Raw genomic sequence first — 24,933 nt, 5'->3', positions numbered from 1 at the left:
TATTTGTGTGTGTGTGTGTGACACATCTCTGTTGTGATTGTGTGTGTGAATTTGTGTGTGTGTGTGTGTTAATTGTGTGTGTGAATTTGGTGTGTGAATTTGTGTGGTGTGTGTGTGAATTGTGTGTGTGAATTTTGTGAGTGTGTGTGTGTGAATTTGTGTGTGTGTCAGTTGTGTGAATTTGTGTCTGTGTGTGAGTTTGTGTGTGAGTTTGTGTGGTGTGTGTTTGTGTGTGTGTGTGTGAATTTGTGTGTGTGTGTGTGAATTTGTGTGTGTGTGTGTGAATTTGTGTGTGTGTGTGAATGATGTGTGTGTGTGTGTGAATTTGTGTGTGTGTTGTGTGAATTTGTGTGTGTGTGTGTGAATTCGTGTGTGTGTGTGATGTGTGTGTGAATGTGTGTGTAGAATGTGTGTGTGTGTGAATGTGTGTGTGTGTGAATTGTGTGTGTGTGTGTGTGAATTTGTGTGTGTGTCGTGTGTGAATTTGTGTGTGTGTGATTTGTGTGTGTGTGTGTGTGAATGTGTGTGTGTGTGTGTGAATGTGTGTGTGTGTGAATGTGTGTGTGAATGTGTGTGTGTGTGAATGTGTGTGTGTGTGAATGTGTGTGTGTGTGATGTGTGTGTGTGTGAATGTGTGTGTGTGTGAATTTGTGTGTGTGTGTGAATTTGTGTGTGTGTGTGTGAATGTGTGTGTGTGTGTGAATGTGTGTGTGTGTGTGAATTTGTGTGTGTGTGTGAATTGTGTGTGTGTGTGAATTGTGTGTGTGTGTGTGAGTGATGTGTGTGTGTGTGTGTGTGAATGTGTGTGTGTGTGAGAATGTGTGTGTGTGTGAGTGAATTTGTGTGTGTGTGAGTGAATTGTGTGTGTGTGTGAGTGAATTTGTGTGAGTGTGTTGTGAATGTGTGTGTGTGTGAATGGTGTGTGTGTGTGTGTGATTTGTGTGTGTGTGTGTGAATTTGTGTGTGTGTGAATTTGTGTGTGTGTGTGAATGTGTGTGTGTGTGTGTGTGAATTTGTGTGTGTGTGTGAATGTGTGTGTGTGTGTGAATGTGTGTGTGTGTGTGAATTTGTGTGTGAATTTGTGTGTGTGAAATTTGTGTGTGTGTGTGTGAATGTGTGTGTGTGTGAATGTGTGTGTGTGTGAATTTGTGTGTGTGTGAATTTGTGTGTGTGTGTGTGAATTTGTGTGTGTGTGTGTGAATGTGTGTGTGTGTGAGTGAATGTGTGTGTGTGTGTGTGAATTTGTGTGTGTGTGTGAATTTGTGTGTGTGTGTGAATTTGTGTGTGTGTGAGTGAATTTGTGTGTGTGTGTGTGAATGTGTGTGTGTGTGAATGTGTGTGTGTGTGTGTGAATTTGTGTGTGTGTGTGAATTTGTGTGTGTGTGTGAATTTGTGTGTGTGTGTGAATGTGTGTGTGTGTGTGAATGTGTGTGTGTGTGTGAATGTGTGTGTGTGTGTGAATGTGTGTGTGTGTGAATTTGTGTGTGTGTGTGAATTTGTGTGTGTGTGTGTGAATGTGTGTGTGTGTGTGAATGTGTGTGTGTGTGTGAATGTGTGTGTGTGTGTGAATGTGTGTGTGTGTGAATTTGTGTGTGTGTGTGTGAATTTGTGTGTGTGTGTGTGTGAATGTGTGTGTGTGTGTGAATGTGTGTGTGTGTGAATTTGTGTGTGTGTGTGAATTTGTGTGTGTGTGTGAATTTGTGTGTGTGAATTTGTGTGTGTGTGTGAATTGTGTGTGTGTGTGTGTGAATGTGTGTGTGTGGTGTGAATGTGTGTGTGTGTGTGAGATGTGTGTGTGTGTGTGAATGTGTGTGTGTGTGTGAATTTGTGTGTGTGTGTGTGAATGTGTGTGTGTGTGTGAATTTGTGTGCTGTGTGTTGTGAATTTGTGTGTGTGTGTGTGTAATTTGTGTGTGTGTGAATTGTGTGTGTTGTGTGTGATGTGTGTGTTGTGTGTGTGAATTTGTGTGTGTGTGTGAATTGTGTGTGTAGTGTGTGTGAATTGTGTGTGTGTGTGAATTTGTGTGTGTGTGTGTGAATTTGTGTGTGTGTGTGTGAATTTGTGTGTGATGTGTGTGTGTGAATTTGTGTGTGTGTGTGTGTGAATTTGTGTGTGTGTGTGTGATGTGATTGTGTGTGTGTGTGAATGTGTGTGTGTGAATGTGTGTGTTGTGTGAATGTGTGTGTGTGAATGTGTGTGTGTGTGAATGTGTGTGTGTGAATTTGTGTGTGAGAATTTGTGTGTGAGAATTTGTGTGTGTGTGAGAATTTGTGTGTGTGTGTGAATTTGTGTGTCTGTGTGTGAATTTGTGTGTGTGTGTGAATTTGTGTGTGTGTGAATTTGTGTGTGTGTGTGTGTGAATTTGTGTGTGTGTCTGTGTGTGAATTTGTGTCTGTGTGTGAGTTTGTGTGTGAGTTTGTGTGTGTGTGTGTTTGTGTGTGTGTGTGAATTGTGTGTGTGTGTGTGAATTTGTGTGTGTGTGTGTGTGAATGTGTGTGTGTGTGTGTGATTTGTGTGTGTGTGTGTGAATTCGTGTGTGTGTGTGAATGTGTGTGTGAATGTGTGTGTGAATGTGTGTGTGTGTGAATGTGTGTGTGTGTGAATGTGTGTGTGTGTGTGTGTGAATTTGTGTGTGTGTGTGTGTGAATTTGTGTGTGTGTGTGAATTTGTGTGTGTGTGTGTGTGAATGTGTGTGTGTGTGTGTGAATGTGTGTGTGTGTGAATGTGTGTGTGTGTGAATGTGTGTGTGTGTGAATGTGTGTGTGTGTGTGAATGTGTGTGTGTGTGTGAATGTGTGTGTGTGTGTGAATGTGTGTGTGTGTGAATTTGTGTGTGTGTGTGAATTTGTGTGTGTGTGTGAATTTGTGTGTGTGTGTGTGAATGTGTGGTGTGTGTGTGAATGTGTGTGTGTGTGTGAATTTGTGTGTGTGTGTGAATTTGTGTGTGTGTGTGTGAATTTGTGTGTGTGTGTGTGTGTGAATGTGTGTGTGTGTGTGAGTGAATGTGTGTGTGTGTGAGTGAATGTGTGTGTGTGTGAGTGAATTTGTGTGTGTGTGAGTGAATTTGTGTGTGTGTGAGTGAATTTGTGTGTGTGTGTGTGAATGTGTGTGTGTGTGAATGTGTGTGTGTGTGTGTGTGAATTTGTGTGTGTGTGTGTGTGAATTTGTGTGTGTGTGAATTTGTGTGTGTGTGTGAATGTGTGTGTGTGTGTGAATGTGTGTGTGTGTGTGAATGTGTGTGTGTGTGAATTTGTGTGTGTGTGTGAATTTGTGTGTGTGTGTGTGAATGTGTGTGTGTGTGTGAATGTGTGTGTGTGTGTGAATGTGTGTGTGTGTGTGAATTTGTGTGTGTGTGTGAATTTGTGTGTGTGTGTGTGAATTTGTGTGTGTGTGTGTGTGTGAATGTGTGTGTGTGTGTGAATGTGTGTGTGTGTGTGAATTTGTGTGTGTGTGTGAATTTGTGTGTGTGTGTGTGTGAATTTGTGTGTGTGAATTTGTGTGTGTGTGTGTGAATTTGTGTGTGTGTGTGTGTGAATGTGTGTGTGTGTGTGAGTGAATGTGTGTGTGTGTGAGTGAATGTGTGTGTGTGTGAGTGAATGTGTGTGTGTGTGAGTGAATTTGTGTGTGTGTGTGTGAATGTGTGTGTGTGTGTGAATGTGTGTGTGTGTGTGTGTGAATTTGTGTGTGTGTGTGTGTGAATTTGTGTGTGTGTGAATTTGTGTGTGTGAGTGTGAATTTGTGTGTGTGTGTGTGTGAATGTGTGTGTGTGTGTGTGAATGTGTGTGTGTGTGTGAATTTGTGTGTGTGTGTGTGAATTTGTGTGTGTGTGTGAGAATTTGTGTGTGTGTGTGTGTGAATTTGTGTGTCTGTGTGTGTGAATTTGTGTGTCTGTGTGTGTGAATGTGTGTGTGTGTGAATGTGTGTGTGTGAATGTGTGTGTGTGTGAATGTGTGTGTGTGTGAATGTGTGTGTGTGTGTGAATGTGTGTGTGAGAATTTGTGTGTGAGAATTTGTGTGTGAGAATTTGTGTGTGTGTGAGAATTTGTGTGTGTGTGAGAATTTGTGTGTCTGCGTGTGAATTTGTGTGTGTGTGTGAATTTGTGTGTGTGTGTGAATTTGTGTGTGTCTGTGTGTGAATTTGTGTCTGTGTGTGAGTTTGTGTGTGAGTTTGTGTGTGTGTGTGTTTGTGTGTGTGTGTGAATTTGTGTGTGTGTGTGTGAATTGTGTGTGTGTGTGTGTGAATGTGTGTGTGTGTGTGTGAATTTGTGTGTGTGTGTGTGAATTCGTGTGTGTGTGTGAATGTGTGTGTGAATGTGTGTGTGAATGTGTGTGTGTGTGAATGTGTGTGTGTGTGAATGTGTGTGTGTGTGTGTGTGAATTTGTGTGTGTGTGTGTGTGAATTTGTGTGTGTGTGTGAATTTGTGTGTGTGTGTGTGTGAATGTGTGTGTGTGTGTGTGAATGTGTGTGTGTGTGTGAATGTGTGTGTGTGTGAATGTGTGTGTGTGTGAATGTGTGTGTGTGTGAATGTGTGTGTGTGTGTGAATGTGTGTGTGTGTGTGAATGTGTGTGTGTGTGTGAATGTGTGTGTGTGTGTGAATTTGTGTGTGTGTGTGAATTTGTGTGTGTGTGTGAATGTGTGGTGTGTGTGTGAATGTGTGTGTGTGTGAATTTGTGTGTGTGTGTGAATTTGTGTGTGTGTGTGTGAATTTGTGTGTGTGTGTGTGAGTGAATGTGTGTGTGTGTGAGTGAATGTGTGTGTGTGTGAGTGAATTTGTGTGTGTGTGAGTGAATTTGTGTGTGTGTGAGTGAATTTGTGTGTGTGTGTGTGAATGTGTGTGTGTGAATGTGTGTGTGTGTGTGTGTGAATTTGTGTGTGTGTGTGTGAATTTGTGTGTGTGTGTGAATTTGTGTGTGTGTGTGAATGTGTGTGTGTGTGTGAATGTGTGTGTGTGTGTGAATGTGTGTGTGTGTGTGAATGTGTGTGTGTGTGAATTTGTGTGTGTGTGTGAATTTGTGTGTGTGTGTGTGAATGTGTGTGTGTGTGTGAATGTGTGTGTGTGTGTGAATGTGTGTGTGTGTGTGAATTTGTGTGTGTGTGTGAATTTGTGTGTGTGTGTGAATTTGTGTGTGTGTGTGTGAATTTGTGTGTGTGTGTGTGTGTGAATGTGTGTGTGTGTGTGAATGTGTGTGTGTGTGTGATTTGTGTGTGTGTGTGAATTTGTGTGTGTGTGTGAATTTGTGTGTGTGTGTGTGAATTTGTGTGTGTGAATTTGTGTGTGTGTGTGTGAATTTGTGTGTGTGTGTGTGTGAATGTGTGTGTGTGTGTGAGTGAATGTGTGTGTGTGTGAGTGAATGTGTGTGTGTGTGAGTGAATGTGTGTGTGTGTGAGTGAATTTGTGTGTGTGTGTGTGAATGTGTGTGTGTGTGTGAATGTGTGTGTGTGTGTGTGTGAATTTGTGTGTGTGTGTGTGTGAATTTGTGTGTGTGTGAATTTGTGTGTGTGTGTGTGAATTTGTGTGTGTGTGTGTGAATTTGTGTGTGTGTGTGAATGTGTGTGTGTGTGTGTGAATGTGTGTGTGTGTGTGAATTTGTGTGTGTGTGTGTGAATTGTGTGTGTGTGTGTGAATTTGTGTGTGTGTGTGTGTGAATTTGTGTGTCTGTGTGTGTGAATTTGTGTGTCTGTGTGTGTGAATGTGTGTGTGTGTGAATGTGTGTGTGTGAATGTGTGTGTGTGTGAATGTGTGTGTGTGTGTGAATGTGTGTGTGAGAATTTGTGTGTGAGAATTTGTGTGTGAGAATTTGTGTGTGTGTGAGAATTTGTGTGTGTGAGAATTTGTGTGTCTGCGTGTGAATTTGTGTGTGTGTGTGAATTTGTGTGTGTGTGTGAATTTGTGTGTGTCTGTGTGTGAATTTGTGTCTGTGTGTGAGTTTGTGTGTGAGTTTGTGTGTGTGTGTGTTTGTGTGTGTGTGTGAATTTGTGTGTGTGTGTGTGAATTTGTGTGTGTGTGTGTGTGAATGTGTGTGTGTGTGTGGAATTTGTGTGTGTGTGTGTGTGAATGTGTGTGTGTGTGTGTGAATGTGTGTGTGTGTGAATGTGTGTGTGTGTGAATGTGTGTGTGTGTGAATGTGTGTGTGTGTGTGAATGTGTGTGTGTGTGTGAATTGTGTGTGTGTGTGTGAATGTGTGTGTGTGTGTGAATGTGTGTGTGTGTGTGAATGTGTGTGTGTGTGAATTTGTGTGTGTGTGTGAATTTGTGTGTGTGTGTGAATGTGTGTGTGTGTGTGAATGTGTGTGTGTGTGTGAATTTGTTGTGTGTGTGAATTTGTGTGTGTGTGTGAATTTGTGTGTGTGTGTGTGTGTGAATGTCTGTGTGTGTGTGAGTGAATGTGTGTGTGTGTGAGTGAATGTGTGTGTGTGTGAGTGAATTTGTGTGTGTGTGAGTGAATTTGTGTGTGTGTGAGTGAATTTGTGTGTGTGTGTGTGAATGTGTGTGTGTGTGAATGTGTGTGTGTGTGTGTGAATTTGTGTGTGTGTGTGTGAATTTGTGTGTGTGTGAATTTGTGTGTGTGTGTGAATGTGTGTGTGTGTGTGTGTGAATTTGTGTGTGTGTGTGAATGTGTGTGTGTGTGTGTGAATTTGTGTGTGTGTGTGTGTGAATTTGTGTGTGAATTGTGTGTGTGTGAATGTGTGTGTGTGTGTGAATGTGTGTGTGTGTGTGAATGTGTGTGTGTGTGTGTGAGAATTTGTGTGTGTGTGTGTGTGAATTTGTGTGTGTGTGTGTGTGTAGTGTGTGTGTGTGAGTGAATGTGTGTGTGTGTGTGAGTGAATGTGTGTGTGTGTGTGAGTGAATGTGTGTGTGTGTGTGAATGTGTGTGTGTGTGAATGTGTGTGTGTGTGAATGTGTGTGTGTGTGATGTGTGTGTGTGTGTGAATGTGTGTGTGTGAGTGAATGTGTGTGTGTGTGAATTTGTGTGTGTGTGAGAATGTGTGAGTGTGTGTGAATTTGTGTGTGTGTGTGTGTGAAATTTGTGTGTGTGTGTGTGTGAGTGTGTGTGTGTGTGTGTGAAATGTGTGTGTGTGTGAGTGAATGTGTGTGTGTGTGAGTGCATTGTGTGTGTGATGTGTGAGTGAATGAGTGTGTGTGTGTGAGGTGATGTGTGTGTGTTGTGAGTGTGTGTGCTGTGAGAGAGAGAGAGTGTGTGTGAGAGAGTGTGTGTGATGCTGAGTGTGTGTGTGTGTGAGTGTGTGTGTGTGTGAGTGTGTGTGTGTGTGTGAGAGTGTAGTGTGTGTGAGTGTGTGTGTGTGAGTGTGTGTGTGAGTGTGTGTGTGTGAGTGTGTGTGTGTGTGTGTGTGTGTGAATTTGTGTGTGTGTGTGTGAATTTGTGTGTGTGTGTGAATTGTGTGGTGTGTGTGAATTTGTGTGTGTGTGTGTGAATGTTTGTGTGTGTGTGTGTGTGTGAATGTGTGTGTGTGTGTGAATGTGTGTGTGTGTGTGAAGTGTGTGTGTGTGTGTGTGAATTGTGTGTGTGTGTGTGTGGATTTGTTGTGTGTGTGTGTGAATGTGTGTGTGTGTGTGAATGTGTGTGTGTGTGTGAGTGAATGTGTGTGTGTGTGTGAGTGAATGTGTGTGTGTGTGAGTGTGAGTGTGTGTGTGTGTGAGTGTGTGTGTGTGAGTGTGTGTGTGTGAGTGTGTGTGTGAGTGTGTGTGTGTGAGTGTGTGTGTGTGAATTTGTGTGTGTGTGAATTGAGTGTGTGTGTGAATTGTGTGTGTGTGTGAATTGTCTGTGTGTGTGAATGTGTGTGTGTGTGTGAATTTGTGTGTGTGTGTGTGAATTTGTGTGTGTGTGTGTGTGTGAATGTGTGTGTGTGTGTGAATGTGTGTGTGAATTTGTGTTGTGTGTGAATTTGTGTGTGTGTGTGAATGTGTGTGTGTGTGTGTGTGAATGGTGTGTGTGATGTGTGGTGTGAATGTGTGTGTGTGTGAATGTGTGTGATGTGATGTGTGTGTGTGATGTGTGTGTGTGTGTGAATGTGTGTGTGTGAATTTGTGTGTGTGTGTGAATTTGTGTGTGTGTGTGAATTGTGTGTGTGTGTGTGAATTTGTGTGTGTGTGAATGTGTGTGTGTGTGAATGTGTGTGTGTGTGAATGTGTGTGTGTGTGAATTTGTGACTGTGTGTGTGAGTGAATGTGTGTGTGTGTGTGTGAATGTGTGTGTGTGTGTGTGATTGTGATGTGTGTGTGTGAATGTGTGGTGTGTGTGAATTGTGTGTGTGTGTGTGAATTTGGTGTGATAGTGCCAAATAGTTAGTTAGTCCGAATTTGTGTAGTGTGTGCATGTGTTTATTGTGAGCCAGATGTGAGAGTGTGCCTGAGAGTGATATATCTGATAGTAGATGATGTATAGTGAGTGATATAGTCCATAGTGTGTTGTGAGTGAATGTGTATGTGTGTGCTGTGATATGTAGAGTGTGTCGAATGTGTAGTGTGATGTTGCCATAGTGTGATATAGTAGTCGTGAGTCGAATTTGTAGTAGTGCCAATTTGTGTAGAGTGCTGAATAGTGTGTGTGTGTGAATGTGTGTGTGTGTAGTCGAATAGTAGTATAGTGCAAAGATTGTGTGAGTGTCTTGATATAGATGTGCCTGATGAGTGTGATATGAGTGTAGCTGTGAATTTGTGTGTGCTGTGAGAATTTGTGTTGAATGTGAGTCGTGGTGTGAATGCTGTGTGTGTGTGTGAAATGTGTGTGTGTGTGAATGTGTGAGTGTGTGTGAATGTGTGTGTGTGTAGTGAATTTTTGTGATGTTAGTATGTGTCGAATTAGATAGTGTGTGTGTGCGAATATAGTAGTGTGAGTAGTCGATAGTGTGTGAGTGTGAGGCCATGTAGATAGTGATGTAGCTGAGTGCCATGTAGTGTGTGAGAGTGAGTAATGTGTGAGTGTAGTCGAGTAGTGTGTGTGTGTGTGAGTGTGTGTGTGAGTGAAGTGTGTGTGTGTGTGTGAGTGAGTTTGTGTGTGAGAGTAGTGTGTGTGAGTGTAGTGAGAGTGTGTGTGAGTCGATCAGTGATATATAGTGAGTGTGTCGAATTTGTGTGATGATTTGTGATAGTGCTGAATTTGTGTGTGTGTGAATTTGTGTGTTTGTGTGTGCCATTTGTGTGTGTAGTGTGAATTTGATTTGTGTGTGTGTGTCAGAATTTGTGTGAGTATATAGTAGAGTGCGCCAAATTAGTGAGTTAGTGTGACCCCCCATCATCCCTATCACCCAGCCAGCTCATTTTGGATCAAGTTGCAGGTAGAAAATGAGTGCATATTATGGTAATATCAATCAGTGTTTGAGGACACTTGAATTGTATGAATATTCATTTTTTAAAAACGTAAAATCTGACCCTTTCAGTTTCTATTCTCAAAGACCCCCATGAGCCATGCTCATGTAGGTATGGACATGCATGCATGGCAGCGGGGAAAAAGACAGGAGGAATGCAAGAGTGCCCATGTTTTGAAAATACCACTTTAAATTATCTGTCATAATTTGCATGGGTAATCAAGCTTTTATGTGAGCAATGTCCCAGGTCTTCTAATAGAAGATAGCTATATAGACCATTAACTAATCCAACTGACACAGTTTTAAAAAAGAACTCAGAGAACATGTACAAACAGCCCTGTGGGATAGTTTGCATACTATCAGTCTCAAGAACCGAACCAAGTCTCCTGCACAAACTGCACAGCCTTTTTTTTCCCTCACAGGTCTTTCAGACATTGTGCTGGCTTGCTTTATAGACTGAGCTATCTGTCTGTCCTTGACTGCTCCAGCCCATTTTATTTCTTCAACAACTTTAAGGTCAAGTCTTTCTTAGAAAGAGGCAGTATCTCCCTCTGTTAATCTCCAGGGTCGTACTTCAAGAGATCTTGTCTACAGATGACTAGTCGTGATGCAAATGTCTATTGATTGGAGAAGGCCCACCCAGTGCACATGCACATAGATGGTTGCCAGGTATCTGCTGTGTAAATTCTAGTCAGAGATACAGGCACAAGATGAGGGACATCCGCTGTGCGCTGCAAGCTGGCTTCACAACACACAGACCGCGAGCCTGATGCATCCAGCTGAACTGGGCTCCTGGTGTGTGTTGCTGCCAACATGTACCAGCAGCCCTGTCCCCAAGGGCTCCCAGTGCTGGAGCAGTAATGCCTCATGCTTTCAACACTCCCATCAGCAACAGTGCTCGGGGGGCCTGCCTCACCCCTGGGGTCAATCTGCACCAGTTCCCTCTCAGTTTTACTTACAGGGGTTCCTACTCCACACCTGGACAAATCTGTAGTTCACAGAGCTTCACTTTGAAACACTTTACCTTCTTCTGAATGTCTGATTGTGCCACGTGTAGATGTTGACTCATCAAGTAGTTCACTGTGATCCATTTGAGTGATGAAAAAGGAATCTAACAGGCCTGAGCGCTATGATTTCATTTAAGGCAAGTGTTACAGCATTCAACTTAATGCAACAGTCACAGGGGTGTTCTACAGCTTCACAAATTACATTCTTTCAGATATTTCTTCATATACTGAAGTAAGACCCACTACCTCCTGAACCTAAGGGACATTTTCAAACTCTATAAAAAGGTATAGAAAAAAAAAAAGTTGTAGAGTAGCAGTAGCTAACCAATTTAAAGAATAACTGCATGATTTTTGTTAACAATTATGTCCCTTCATTCTGTCGCTCCCTCAGAACATTTGCTTGCTCCAGTGAGGAGTTGCTTTTAAAGTACTTATTTAACACTTCCTGCCCAAATGCTACTTTGACTGTATTATGTGAAGAGAGTTAATTAGAAAAGAGAAAAAAAGAGTATTACATCATCATAATAACAGCACTTGGCATTTAGTAGCATCTTCAGTTTGAAACTCTCAAAGAGATTAATAACTATTCTGGAAATAATTCTTACACACTACTGAGAAGTAAAAGTGTTCTAAAAGTCTATGCTTTCCTACAACGTAAAGCTAGGAACAAGGTTCCATTTCATCAGGTCTGTACCATATCTGCTGGATAGATATCCAGCCTTGTCTTCCTTTCTTTAAAGTCACAGAGAGATAGGAATAAGTGAAATTTACAGGTAACTCACCAAGAATTTTTTCCTAGATGTTACATCAGGCTGACAGCAGTGAGCGAGCATGTAGGTTGCTGCTTAATTTTAGAATCAAGAAGGGATATAAAGTGCTCAGACTTCTCTTCCACATGCAATATATTATGTTACATTATATTGCAATCTTGTATGAGCAACACTGTCTGAGGCACACTGAACAGATAGGCAGGCATGGTAAAAATGCCAATCGATTATATTGTCATTGTTTAGGAGGCAGAAATCTAGAATGAAGCCACAAAAGCCACAATATCCTTGATATTGTGTCACTGAGTTACAGGCCATAAACAAAGAGAAAGTTGAGTTTGAGGTATCTCAAGATATTAAAACAAACAAACAAAAAGAAACCTCCATGAGCATGAACATTTCCTCCTATCCCTTCACAAACTCTCACACATCTAGTTGTTCTCCATCTCCCAGAAAAAGCATTGAAAATGCTAAATGAAATAGGATAATGAAAAGAGAGAGACTCTTTCAAAGGACTTTAATTTCCAGCAGATAAGATGGATCTGTGTATATGATCGACTTTACCCTGCCAACCTAGCCTACCAAGGGAAAAGCACTAGTGTCTGAAATCCCACAGCTGCTCCTGCCATGACCGTTCCTGTCGCCACTGCTCTGCTGTTTCCTGATGAGCTGCCGGGAAAGATGCAGCATCAACAGGAGCCAAAGCAACAGCAACAGAATTTTGCCTTAAGTAGCTTCAATCTCAAATACTAGACTGCTTTTTTTATGGGACAGATAAAAAGTTAATCTGCTGTTGCTTAGAATAACCACACAAAAATATCTTAAACATCAAGCAGTTAGAATAAAAGATTGTTTGCAACATTTTTTTTTCCTTCTACACATTAACCAGCTCTCCCAGACACTTCTGGTCACAAAAAAAAAAAAAAACACCTCTCCCCTTCCTTTCATTCTCTCTACTCTGCCCTTACTTTTTCAGCCATTTGTTGTTCTCCCTACAAACCAGTCCTTGCGTCTTAGTTTCATGTCTTACAACCTCAGGAAGAATTTGGCCCATCTACTTCTCTCTCCCATACTGATTTCTTTCACCTATTCATTTCCTGACCAAGAGTCTCACTCTCTAAATGAAGTACCTTTGGCTTTCTACACTGCACAGCTGAGCCCTCCACTCCTGGCACTTCTTTCTCCCTCCTCCACCACCCACTTGCTGTGGGATGCAGATTGCCCATGTGAACTCAGCTTCACAGAACCTGATGGTCTCTGCAGTGCATCTACAAAAAGTTTGCAGCTCATTATCCCCTGGGAAAACCTTGATAGTGCTTTTCTTGGCCAAGAGACTTCCCTTCAGAATTCTACTTTTACTCTTCTTAACATTAGCTGAAAGCATGAAACTCTACAATTGATACAGATTCCATTATATTTTCCTATTATGCACACCTCTTCTCATTATGCTTTATCATTAGTTGACAAAAAAGATAACAGACAAGTCACTTGTCTCTTTTTCAGCTCCCAATCTATGTCAGTCTCACCTAATCAGCACTTTCTGCTAGCAACAGCCTTTTATTACGTGCTTAATACAGTGCATAGCATGGTGAGGCCTGGATTTCTACTGCATCCCTATATTCAAATAATGATTATTAGCCCTTTTTTTTCAGGTACCATACATTTCACCTCCAGATTCACCTACCACAATAAGATTCTTATAGTCTTGCAGTTACTCTATAAACTAAGGTTTGGTTAAGGTTGCTGCAGACAAATGACTCAATCCTTCCATCATCATTAAAGCCTTTATATCTACAAAATGGTGATACCCACCTTAGGAAATACTGCTTTCAGGAGACTACTTTGACAATTAGAATATAGTGGTTATAAAAAGCTAACTAGGTGTTTTCCAGCACAGACCTCTAGGCAAGACCAGAGCTTTGACTTTGGAATCACACTCTGCTCCTAAATTTCAAGGCCACGTAAACATCTTCAGCCGAAACTCTGCCATTTCTGCATCCCTTGAGTACACTCCTTCTCCTATTAGTCAATATTGCTCTTACAAAAAGAAAAAAAAAAAAACATTAAAAGAAGATAATCGCTGCTCTGAAAAATCTTTTTTCTTTTTCCTTCAAAGCCCCTATCTTTTACTGTTTACATATAGCTGAAAGACAACAGTCATTTGAAATATGAAAGCTCTCCTAGTAGAAAGGTGACCATACAAGGCTAAATGCAATAGAACTAAAAGCTTTTCTCCTTTTGTGTTTGCTGTGTGGGAAAAGAACCAAGGATTTGTTGAAACAGGAATATGACAAAGAGAAACAGAAAGAGATAATAGCTGATCATTTCTGCCCCCTAAAAGACCAAGGAGAAAATTGAGACATTAGAAGATAAATCCTCACATAGGAGACATTGCTAAATCCACTTTACATCATGTATTAGCTACCCATTAGATGGTGGTTAGAAAAGTCAAAAATCTCTCCTTTGTTCACAGTTTCATTATTATTACTCTCCTCCTGTATCACTCCCTCTGTTTAATAGCCTAAGCTCAGGGCCCATTTTAACAAACTGCACATTCTTAACCCTAGAATGTATTTAATTCTCTCTGGCTTCTCAGCACAATATTACTACCCATGCATTGCAGAGAATATATAATGTATTACATTCTGCAGTATGACTTGCATAGTTAGTCAATAAATAAAATATGAAATATTTGCAAAGAACTTGCATCCATCAAACTGAGTACACAACATACAATTTTATCATATTCATCTGTACTTTCTAAAGACAATGTTAGTTTTCCTCCTTTTTGTTGTGCAACAGAATGTGACTAGCCTTTTCAGAGTTTCATGAGGGATGAAAAACAAGAATCTCCCTTTCTAGCACAAACCATAAAACAGGCTGTCAGAATTGCAGTTTTTATGCTCACCTTTGTATGGGAACTCTCAGTTTTCTTAGGGAGATCCCCTGACAGTGGAAGTGATAGAGGTTCTATGCTCTGCAACAGCTCCGTAGTAGGAAAAATTGCTGCTGCTCCTCCTAAAGTCTTCCTTATCAAGGACACCACAACTGCCCTGCCACCCTGCTCAGCTCAGAGGTTAAACAAAACAGGTTGGTCCTGGGCTGCCTTCTATCTAATAGTCCAAATTAACCATGATTTTGACAAAAACGAATGAAACAAGTTCCTACAATGACAAAAATCTGAATCAATTTTTTTTTTGTTATTGCTGGCTTCAGTAGTGTGTTCATTTATCAATTACTTAGTCCTGGAGCCTGCAAATTGGCAATGTCAAAGCTTTTGCTGACTGCTAATTCTCTTAGGTGATGTATATTGCACAAATAAGAAAGCTACATTAAAATGCCAGCATTATATACAGCATGACATTTTCCACTCTCCCTGAAATGATTTATCATAGCCATGTTCACATTCATTCAGTCTCCTGTGCCATAATTTATTGGGAAACTGTTCCATAATTGCTGCTATGACTTTGACAAGAATTATATGATGAGAAGATTTCAGTCATTAACCATCTAGAAATATCAAGTGTTATCCTCACATATGACAATGAAAGCTACACTGACTCACCATCCAGTCAATCACTTTCCATACCCATACATGTGACCCCTTCAGGAAGGGTGCTTTTCTCCTAGCTGAAGAGTCCAAGCAGGCAGCAAAATAGAATTTTCAAGCCTTTTCAAAGTAAAACCCAACAGCCCCCAACCAAAAATCCCCACCACCTAGCTACGATTGTGTTTGGGGGAAAGCCTATGAAATCCAACACATATACAAAATAATGCCACAAGCCAGGAAAGAAATTAGAAGTAAAATTGTTATAGTAGATGGTATGATGAAGCCAGTTGATTTACTGTGTCTCCACGCACAAAGGAAACATTTGTATGTTTATTTCCCTGGATATAGCACCGTTGCACCTCACGCTGTCTTGCATGTTGTAGCTCAGTTTCACTGCAGAAGAAATTGCCCATCCGTTCATTCTCCCGGCTGTTTCTCTGCCCTCAACACTGAAAGCACTAAGGTAGAAAAAATTAATGCCTAGCAGTAGCCTTTCCAGTTCACATTTACATGCCTAAATATACTTTTTCGGCATCACCAGACATTACTGGATTCAAGAGAGTGCTGGATGCATCACACTGTTGACCTCTTGAGCATTATTTGAAAATCATGGTTCATGTTTCAGTGGCAAAATAAAAACTTAAAGTTAAGCATCCATTTCATTATGATGACAGGTATACCTTGCTGTGCCCTGTTGCTATGGTAACAGGTATGGTAGCCATAAGATTTATGGTAAAATGTATTCCCAAAAGGTAACTTTTTTTTTTTCATTCTCACTCGCATGATTGTACCATATTACTTAATCACAAAGAGAACTCAGAGGATATGCTCTTAGTTGAGCTCAGCAGCTCCTGCAAGTCTTGCATTCACCTTCTTTGTGTTTAAATGCAGGAGATTAAATATACTAATGCTTTAAACAAAATATGTCAAAATTCTTGCTCCAGATGGAACTAATGAAAAATTAAGAGGAGACCATATGTTAACCATTACTTAACTGAGTACACAGCTATCCCAAATCCTGTACTGTATGAAAGGGAAAACATTTATCACTTGTGAAAACATCATTTTTGGCTTCACTAAAAGCAATGGAAATTATTTTTAAAATTCCAGACATAATTCCTGTCTGTTATTGAACACACATCAGAATTCTTCTCCTGGTTTAACATTTTAAATATACCTTAAAGCGAGACTATTTACATTCAAAGCTGTAAACATTACTGTTTTAATAAAAATTCTCAGTTTTCAAAATTTTTATTACGTTGGGTAAGAGAAAAAAACCTGCTTCACTAGCAGCTGAGAACGTAGTGTCACAGCTGGCATACAAGTAGCTGGGAAAACATTCTTAAGCTACAGTTATTCAAGCAAATGTATACTGCAGCAAAGAGTTTTTTAAGTTCCTTCCTGCCTCTTTCCCTTGTCAAGCTGAAAAGAAGCCAGTATTACATTAATGAAAATATTTTCACAATATTTTAAATTATAAAGTTGCTGTATTCTTACATTTTTTACATTTCTTTGATGTTAAACTAACTCAGAAGCTGATTCAGTGTTCAAGGTTTCCATGGATCAAATTTTTTAAGTATGTGTCTGTTCTAATCCAATCTTCATTATCAACCTTTGCATTTGTAAATATGCATCTAACAACCCATCTGAAATCTAGTGGGTAGCTCTGATACTTTCTGAAGTGCTCCCACTGATGCTGGGGCCAGACTGTACACAGAGTTCTCAAAACAATACAGGAATATCTACGTTGTTTTGAGGGAAAATAATACAGCCAGGGATCCGGGAGATAAGACTTATTACATCCACATAGATGAGAGTCTCTTGAAAGTCTAATGTCATTGGACTAGTACTATATGACATGGGACAATCAGTGTACCTTCGTAGTAAATCAAATAGTATTTAAAATGTTAGGTGCTTTCATAAAGGAGGAAATATATCATATTTAAATTGAATTGAAATATCACCTTCTAAAAAGATAATATATCTCTGTAGTTAGATTTACAAAAAGAGATATTCACGAGGACACAAAACAATTAGAAGCAACTGTAGATTCATGCTGCCAAAGAAAGCACTTCCCAAAAGACTTCAGAGCATGTTTCCTACTTGTCCACGTGATTATATCCCTCCTGCTCCAGTGCTACACATAATGCCCATGTTGCTTCTGAATCTTTTTCAAATCACTTCAGAAAGTGGAAAAAAAAAAAATTAAAAGAAATCAACAGTTCTTGGCTATAGTGATATCCAATGCTATAAGCAAGAGAATTTGAAGCACACAAGAACTAACGGCCACATCACAGGAAAAAAAAAAAAAAAAGAATCATTTCACTGGATGTTACAAATGTCTAGATCTTTTCCTTACCTGCCTCCTGTCCCTCTGAGATGATGATGAAGAGGAGGCACTTCTATGTGATGGAGTGGATGTTTTGTGAGCTGGAGATACACTCTTTTCCTCTGAACTCATCTTTGCAGCAAACTCGTAGTAATGATCTTGTGCTCTTATCACTCATATACAAAAAGGCAAGGGATAGTCTCCTGCATCCTTCTGTTTCACAGTTTACGGACAGCCAAAGAGGAACTAAATTTCAGCAGAACTGCACCTTAATAAAGAAAAATGTGAGAGAAAGAGTGAATGAATATACCCTCACTCCAAAGTAGCTCTGCAGCAAAGAAATCTGTGATAGTCACTATTTAATCCAACAAATCTCCCAGTTTTTTACTTCCCTTCCTAACAACTACCCAGTACAAACAAAAAAAAAAAAAACAACCCATTTCTCTGCATTCTCACAGAAGATGAAAATGGTACTACATTATTTTAAAAATTCCTACAGAAAGGCTTAATGAATTTACAGAAATTCTCAGGCAAAGATTACAAATCGTTGACAAGAGGTCATTATCCCATCTTCCATAATATCATAACATTATCAAGTAACTCCTTAGGACTCCTCATACAACACAAATGCCACTGAACACCTCGTTATAATCAGTACTTCTTAAAAATCCTGCAGTTAGATCAAGAACTCTGCAAGCTGGGTTTTAAAAGTAGGTCCCTCTTTCAAAGATGGTGGCCTCACTGAAGGAGCAGACAACCTAGTTTCACAAATCAGCACCTTCCAGATGGTGCAAAGCTCACCAGACGTTCATGTCTTGCTCTCAAAGATGACTGAAAGATAATACAAAATGTTACGACCAGAAAACGCTTTCAACCACAAGACTGTGGCCAGGGGGTATTCGTATTTTTATCTGGACAGAAATGCCAGTGTATTTGTTGAATCCCAGGTACAAAACCAATGTACTGATGAAGGCAGGAAGTGCCCTGGGCCTAACAGACGCTCTGGGCTGTACCAACAGTGATATCTCAAGGTCTATGCAATTTTCATACAAGTCAAAAATCAAATTACAAAAATTAGAACACAAAAATTCTAATACTAGTTCACAAAGCTGTGCAGAACAGTTGTGTTATTTAATAGCTAAAAGGACAAATTTTCAGTCACTTTCAGCTATGAGGTCACTGTTTTCAGATTTTTCAGCCGAGCACCCTTCAGGCAAATGAAAATCAAACCCTTTTTTAAAACATCTGATCTTCAGTTGACTCGTGGAAAAATTTATATTTAGCATTGGCACAGGACGACAGTGATCTGGCACTTCAAGTGTGTTTTTAAGGCTTTCGGGAAGCGTAGGTGCTGTTATAAGAAGCAAACACAATGCAAGCAAGTGCTACACAAGAAAAACAGTTCTTTAAATAGTTGCCAGGTTTGAGCGTCTGTGAAGTATGGGCTTTTTCTTTCGAAAGGTATTTAAAATAATAAAACAGTGGCTTACACCTAAGCCAAACTCCACAGTGGTTCTGTGGCGTTGGCCAAGCATTAAAAGCTGAACCTAAACAACAACTTGCTCAGACTACACTGATTTATTGATAGCAGTCTCCCCCCAAAAATACATAAAACTAAACCATTCCACTTCACACTTCAAGAAGCAAACATTTCTCCTTGCCCTATTTAACAGCAACAATAGCTTCAACACAAAATTCCTTTTACTTATACATAGAAATTTCTCATAGAGAAACAGTTCAGTGTTAAATGTAAAAAAATAAAAATAAAAAAATACAAAGGCAAGTGGGATATTTGAGTAAACAAGCACTGTAAACACAACACAACAAAAAAATTAATGCAAACTAGCAAGAGTTAGCTTTGATCTTTTTCTTATTGTTCTTGCACATTGAATTTGGATTCTGTTTCTCTATATTGCTAAGAGCTTATCTTCCAATTTTGTCTTAAAATTTGGGTAATACATCTTTTTTAGAACACATTAGAGAAAATAAATGTAGTGAAATTAGCGTAAAGAGACATCAGTCTCTCTGTAACTTAAACTGCAGCAAACAATTATAAATCTAATTTTTTTGGCCAACAAATTCAGTTTACCAAAATGAAACCAATGCTTTTGAGGCCTTCTTCGTTAGCTTTTTCCATCAGTCATAGGCAGTTTTGCTATTGACTTCAGTGGGAACAGAAGCAAGCCATATACCACAGTAGAGTATTTCTAGAAAATAATAGAAAACCTAAAATCACATTCAAAAACTATTATATTGGGTCTGGGGTGGGTGGGGGTTGTCCCCCTAGTAATTATGCATTTTTTCTGATACTGTTTCCTGACATAGACGAAACATCTGACTCATTGTACGACGCAAATTTTATCATCCCTTTACTTCACAGCAAACATGTCTTCAACCTGAAAGTATTTTAATTTATTTCAGTTGGACAAGTCAAAAAGAAAAGCATTATTGGCCACTGGGTGTTAATTGCTGTTTATCCAAATATCATTAACCTATGAGCTACATTTTGAACCACACCAACTAAATCCCTCATGAACTGCTCAAAACCATCTGTCAGGTTAGGACCATAAGTTGATTCAGCCGATCAGATGTGACCATGCGTTGGCTTGCCTCAAAGCTGCTTTGCCACAATTTCCCAAGGCAGGAAATCTATTTAATGCTTCCAGCATACAAGAAGAGTCAGGCTTCCTGGAACATGAAAACCAGGCACTGCAGGAAGATTTTGGTCATCACAAGTATCAATTGCCCAGATGGGAGTTTTGTCTTCTATTTTTCTCATTGGCATCTCAACTATTTTGGATTTAAAACATCATTTATAATTTAGTAATATAAAAATTTTTTACTGGTTCTTCAGTACATTCTCTTCTAGGTTATTTATTTATTTTTTATGTAAGGTGAATGTATATAGAAAGGTAAGATGCTCTGTCCAAAGTCAAGCGGAGAGCAAGTCCTGTAAGCAGAACATGCAGTGAGGTCTTTTAACTCTGATGCGTAAGGGAAAATACCATGTGCCATGATTGTAACATGGTCCAGATAAGGCAAAACATCTATATCTAATCCTATTCATAAAGGAATATAAAATTACTGTACAGACACTGCAATAAGAAATTATTTAAGAAATATACTAAAGATTGTTTATTGAGTAGTTAATAAATTGTTTATTCTTTCTTAAATATTTGGTGCTGAATACTTCTTTTATAAGAGCTGTTCCACCAATTTGTGCAGTTCACCCCTACTATGTTTATTTTTTAAGCTAGCCTTTGAATTCAAGGCAGGGTTTTCCAATAATGTTTTTGCACTTGAGCTGAATTGTTACAGGTTCTCTAAGCCTGACAAAAAACCAAAACAGATAAGCGAAAACCTAGAGATTCCCCGTTGTTCTTCTACTTCAATCTCAGATTTGAACATATTTTACTACACAATTTTTTTTTCCTCATTTATTCTCATTTCATTAGTGTCATGTGTTGTTGTTTTTCTTCCCTGGTGTCTTAAATCAAGTATTAAATGGGTCTTAAAAACAAAGTCATTCTTCATCTCCTTTCCATCCACAGAGTTGCTGTCTCTTTCAGTCTCCTTCTGACTAAATACATAAATAAAGCAAATTACATGTTTTATTTCTCATATCAGAAATCACTGTTTTTTACACTGCCTTCTATCATCTGAAACAAAACTATTTCAGATGCATCAAAATAAATTACCAATCCAGCATCAAGATGTAGTATGATTATTTTTTATATCAATGTTACACTAAATAGTTTGAAAGACAAGAAAGCACTAAGAGCTACTTACTGATTTCTCTTCACCTTCTATCGCAGGTTACAATAATATGTTTGATTAAGTATTTCTTTAAAGTATTTTCTGGGAAATCTGTAGACTGGACTATTCAGTAGTATAAAAGTAACAAAGAAGACCCTGACTCTCCCTATAAAAATTCATTACTCTTAATTCTATTCACTGAACAAACTACATTGTATCTGGAGTTACATGGATTGTCATTATTTGACATTTCACTTTGAAATAGAGTATTTTTATGTTACTAACTGAAATTAAAAATGAAAAAAAAATTTTAAAGGACGAGGAATGAAATGGAGACAGGCTATTTTTACTGGGAAAAAAAACCAAAACATTAGTAGGTTTAAAAGGTCCAAGTGAGATACATTCACAAGGAGTAAAATGAGACAATACACCAGGGAGCAAACTGGGCAAAGACTTGAGAAACAAGCTGTATCAACTGCACAAAATGAATGGGCTACACAGAGGAGAGAAGCAGGCTGGGGAAAGGAATATTAGCAGTATCAGAGGCATGGATATTGCAGCTGTCTCGCTTTACAAGCCACCACTGTACAGCAAGTCCACTGACACTGGTTAGAGAACCTCCTTCCCCTCCCAAAATCTGAAGATGTTTCACTGACCCTGGGCAACTGCACCAACTGCAGTGTGGTTTGTGAAAAAGCTATTAGTAGAAGTCAAAAAAAAGTTCAAATGCATGACTTGTGTAAATCTAGAATTATAAACAAATCAGCACATCATAACAGATAAATGGAAGCTCTCGATGGGTAATTCCAAATGAATTCTGGATTCAAGTAACAGACTTCTGTCATTAATGTTATGTTGTTTCTCACTCTGAGTCTTTTCTGCAAGAAAGCCCAGAATGCTTTATAGACTGTTTAATATCTTGTGCAGTATTGGAGTAATTTGAGCAGACAATTTAGGGTGCAGAACTGAGTCTCTAGACATAAATGAACCAAAAATATAAGACTGTCACTGGCATTATTTCAAGCAAAGCATCTTCACACTGATCTATCAATATGAGGCTGTTTTTCATTCGGGAGGGAAGAGGTTTTCTGTGGTGCTCTGCAGTTGTCTAACACCGTCATTCTATATTCAAGCACTCAGTGGAGGCAACCTTTGTTCTCACCTTATGAGGAATATGAAACTGCCTGTTCCCCCCTTTACTGCTGGAAAGTCATAATCATAGTTTTCCACAGTATGTGAATGTTGCAAACACAAGAATATAATGGAAATAAAACATCTCAGTGTAGTGGCAATGCTATCGTGATTTAATAGACCACTTATAGGAAATAAGCAATTCATCTTGTTTATTAAAAAAAAAAAGTTAACAAATCCCTTTAGAGTTATTATTTGAGAATCAGTCACATAATTTTAGCAAAACATCAACATTTCAGGAAATGGCTTTAATCATTTTAAGATTTACTTTATTTGCAAGCCCTGTCAGAAATAATAAAGAGCCAACTCCAGATTCAGGAAAATTATTGATTACATTTGGCATGTTGACAACGGGGGGGGGGGAGGGGGGAAGAAATTAGCAACCCTTCCTTTTTTAATTCAAAAACAGTAATTCCCATCAGGAAAATCAATTTCCCACATTTTGCTACCACAGTTTTGGGAGCACAATTGCTCCAGTAATAACTTTCATGGCTAATATTTACAGTAGTCATCAGAAGTCACATGTCCTAGACATGTGAATTTTAAATCCTAGATAGATACCGGAACAACACTGTTGATCTAAGGGGACCACTGATAATTTTCAGGTCCAATACTTATGAGTAGGAATAAATGAGATGCTACAAGAAGACAAGGAAATCTTTCTAGCACTAAACGGTTTCTAAGGTAGAAGACACTAGAACCCATACAACTATGTTACCATTACTCCTTCCAAGTATTTTAAAAGCTGCATATTGAAGGTTTGGATAACAAATATACATGTCTAGTTGCAGGCATCTGTAACAACATTGGCATGTATAAATTCTCAATCTGGTACTATAAACAGCAATACATACAGTGCCTAAATACTGCCATAAATCACTCTTGATCACATATTCAGGAGGATCTAGAACCTGTCTGCAGGTAGAAAATGAGCCAAGTCCAGCACTACCCCTGGAGAGGGGAGCTCTGGTACAGACCAAACTGCTGCACTTGGTCAGTGCAATTTGTAGCTTCCATGATCATAGAATCACTTAGGTTAGATAAGGACTGTTGAGATCAAATCCAACTATAAATCTAACACTGTCAAGTCCACCACTAAACCATGTCCTTAAGTGCCATATCTATACTCTTTTTAATATCTTCAGGGGTGGTGACTCAATCACTTCCCTGGGCAGCCTGTTCCAGTGCTTGATAACCCTTTCAGTGAAGAATTTTTTCTAGTTGAAACTACCAGAAAGAAGGTTGTAGCAAGGTGGGTGTCGGTCTATTCTCCCAAGTAAGAAGTGACAGGACAAGAGAAAACAGCCTCAAGTTGTGCCAGGGGAGGTTCAGATGGGATGTTAGGAAAAATTTCTTCACTGAAAGGGCTATCAAGCATTGGAACAGGCTACCCAGGGAAGTGGTAGGGTCACCATCCCTGGGCGTACTAAGGGATACAGTTCAGTGGTGGACCTGGCTGTTAGATTTACAGTTTCCAACCTAAATGATTTTATGATTATGGAAGTTACATGATCATAATTTACAAATTGTGCTGATCAAGTGCAGCAGTGGTGATGACCTGCCTGAGATCATGGTGTCGACCAGCAGCCTCTCCATTGTGAGGTGACTGGGGCACGCGCTTAGCCTCCCTCCTACAGCCACTCCACTGCTGGGCTTCACCAAAACTCTGAGATCTCGTGTTTGCTTACAAGGCTTACTGCGTGGTTAGATGTGGACACTCATCTTCTTCACCACATTGATTACTTTGTTTGCTAATTTAGCTAAATATATAACTAGATGTACATTGTAACAATGCAATCACTATACTCAGCTGATAAAAAAAACCAAAGCCTTGCTGTTTTATGTCTTATTTCATATGATGATAGACAAAAGCAGTACTTACCCATTTTACACACGCCATTTCCTGCAATCTCTTTCAAGATTAGATAATTCATCGGCTAAGACACGATGTTTATGTCAATAAGAGCAGCCTAAACCTGCATCACTATTCTTAATTAGCTAACACTTCTCCTTGACTGATAGTCAATAACGCAGCAAAAGTAATGGGAAAAAAAAAAAAAAAAAAAAACAAACAAACCACCCAATGTATTTCATAGCAGTTACGTTTTACAGTCCTACACTTGACAGCCACCCACAACAAGGTGTAATAATTCTTCAACTGGAAGAATTATCAAAGAAATTAAAATGAGTTAACATCATGTTTCCCAAAACAGTGATTAAGTTTATTAAACATAGTGTTTTTTAAAGTCCTTAGGCTTTGCTTTGGTGGTTGGGTTAAGCAATCATTTTGGTTTTTTAGCGAGGGGAGGATGTTGTGGGTTTTTTGCTTTTAAGGTCTACTTCCGTACACAGTCTTTACATCTTAAACAGCATATTCCACAGAAGACTGCAGTATCAGCAAACATCACTCTTATTTTCATGTCATTCTTAACACAATGTAGTGTCCCATAACATTTATATCTGATTTAATTTCGTTAACACTGAGGTATCATTTTTTTCTAAGTTGCTAGTCCAAGTATGTCTCAATAATATAAAAAGTAAAAATAATATCTAAAAAACTACTTGTGTGGGCAAACGTCTGTAAAATACACAATTATGATAGACTTCATCTAATAGATGGATAAGGTCAAACAACAGATAATCAGATTCAGACAAGAAGAGGTCAGTACATGATCTGCCTTTCCTATTTGCTGCTTGCCTACACAAAGCAGAGTTTTCTGCCTTTCCAGAACCCTGAAGCATACATTGTAATTAGTGGAGTTCCAGTATGTCCAAACCTCCAGTTTAGATGATAATTTCAAAATAAGCCCTCAACTCATTTGCATTCCCTGAGGATTGCCTCAACAGCTGAAGTGACCCTAGGATTTTCATTAGCAGGTCTTTGTTGCTCTGCGTTCCTCAGGCTATCACAGTAATAGAATACTGTTGATTTGCATGGCATGTAAATTTTTTGCATACTACAGAGGCAGCATATCAACCTGTGTTGTATGCATTTGTAACAGACTG

General features: G+C 39.2%; 1 protein-coding gene across 1 annotated transcript in view; it reads right to left on the bottom strand.

Annotated features, from left to right (window-relative positions):
• Nucleotides 1–24,933, bottom strand: part of OSBPL6 (oxysterol binding protein like 6) — a 125,211-nt gene that overhangs the window by 63,386 nt on the left and 36,892 nt on the right. Inside the window, exon 3 of the mRNA XM_086750556.1 lies at nucleotides 17,011–17,248. Coding sequence (XP_086606682.1) covers nucleotides 17,011–17,112 — 102 coding nt within the window. The 5' untranslated portion in view covers nucleotides 17,113–17,248. The remainder of the gene's footprint in view (nucleotides 1–17,010; nucleotides 17,249–24,933) is intronic.

Source organism: Chlamydotis macqueenii, chromosome 6, assembly GCF_036417535.1.
Source record: "Chlamydotis macqueenii isolate bChlMac1 chromosome 6, bChlMac1.mat, whole genome shotgun sequence".
In the NCBI taxonomy this organism is placed as follows: domain Eukaryota; kingdom Metazoa; phylum Chordata; class Aves; order Otidiformes; family Otididae; genus Chlamydotis; species Chlamydotis macqueenii.
This window is presented reverse-complemented; position numbering and strand designations above follow the sequence as displayed.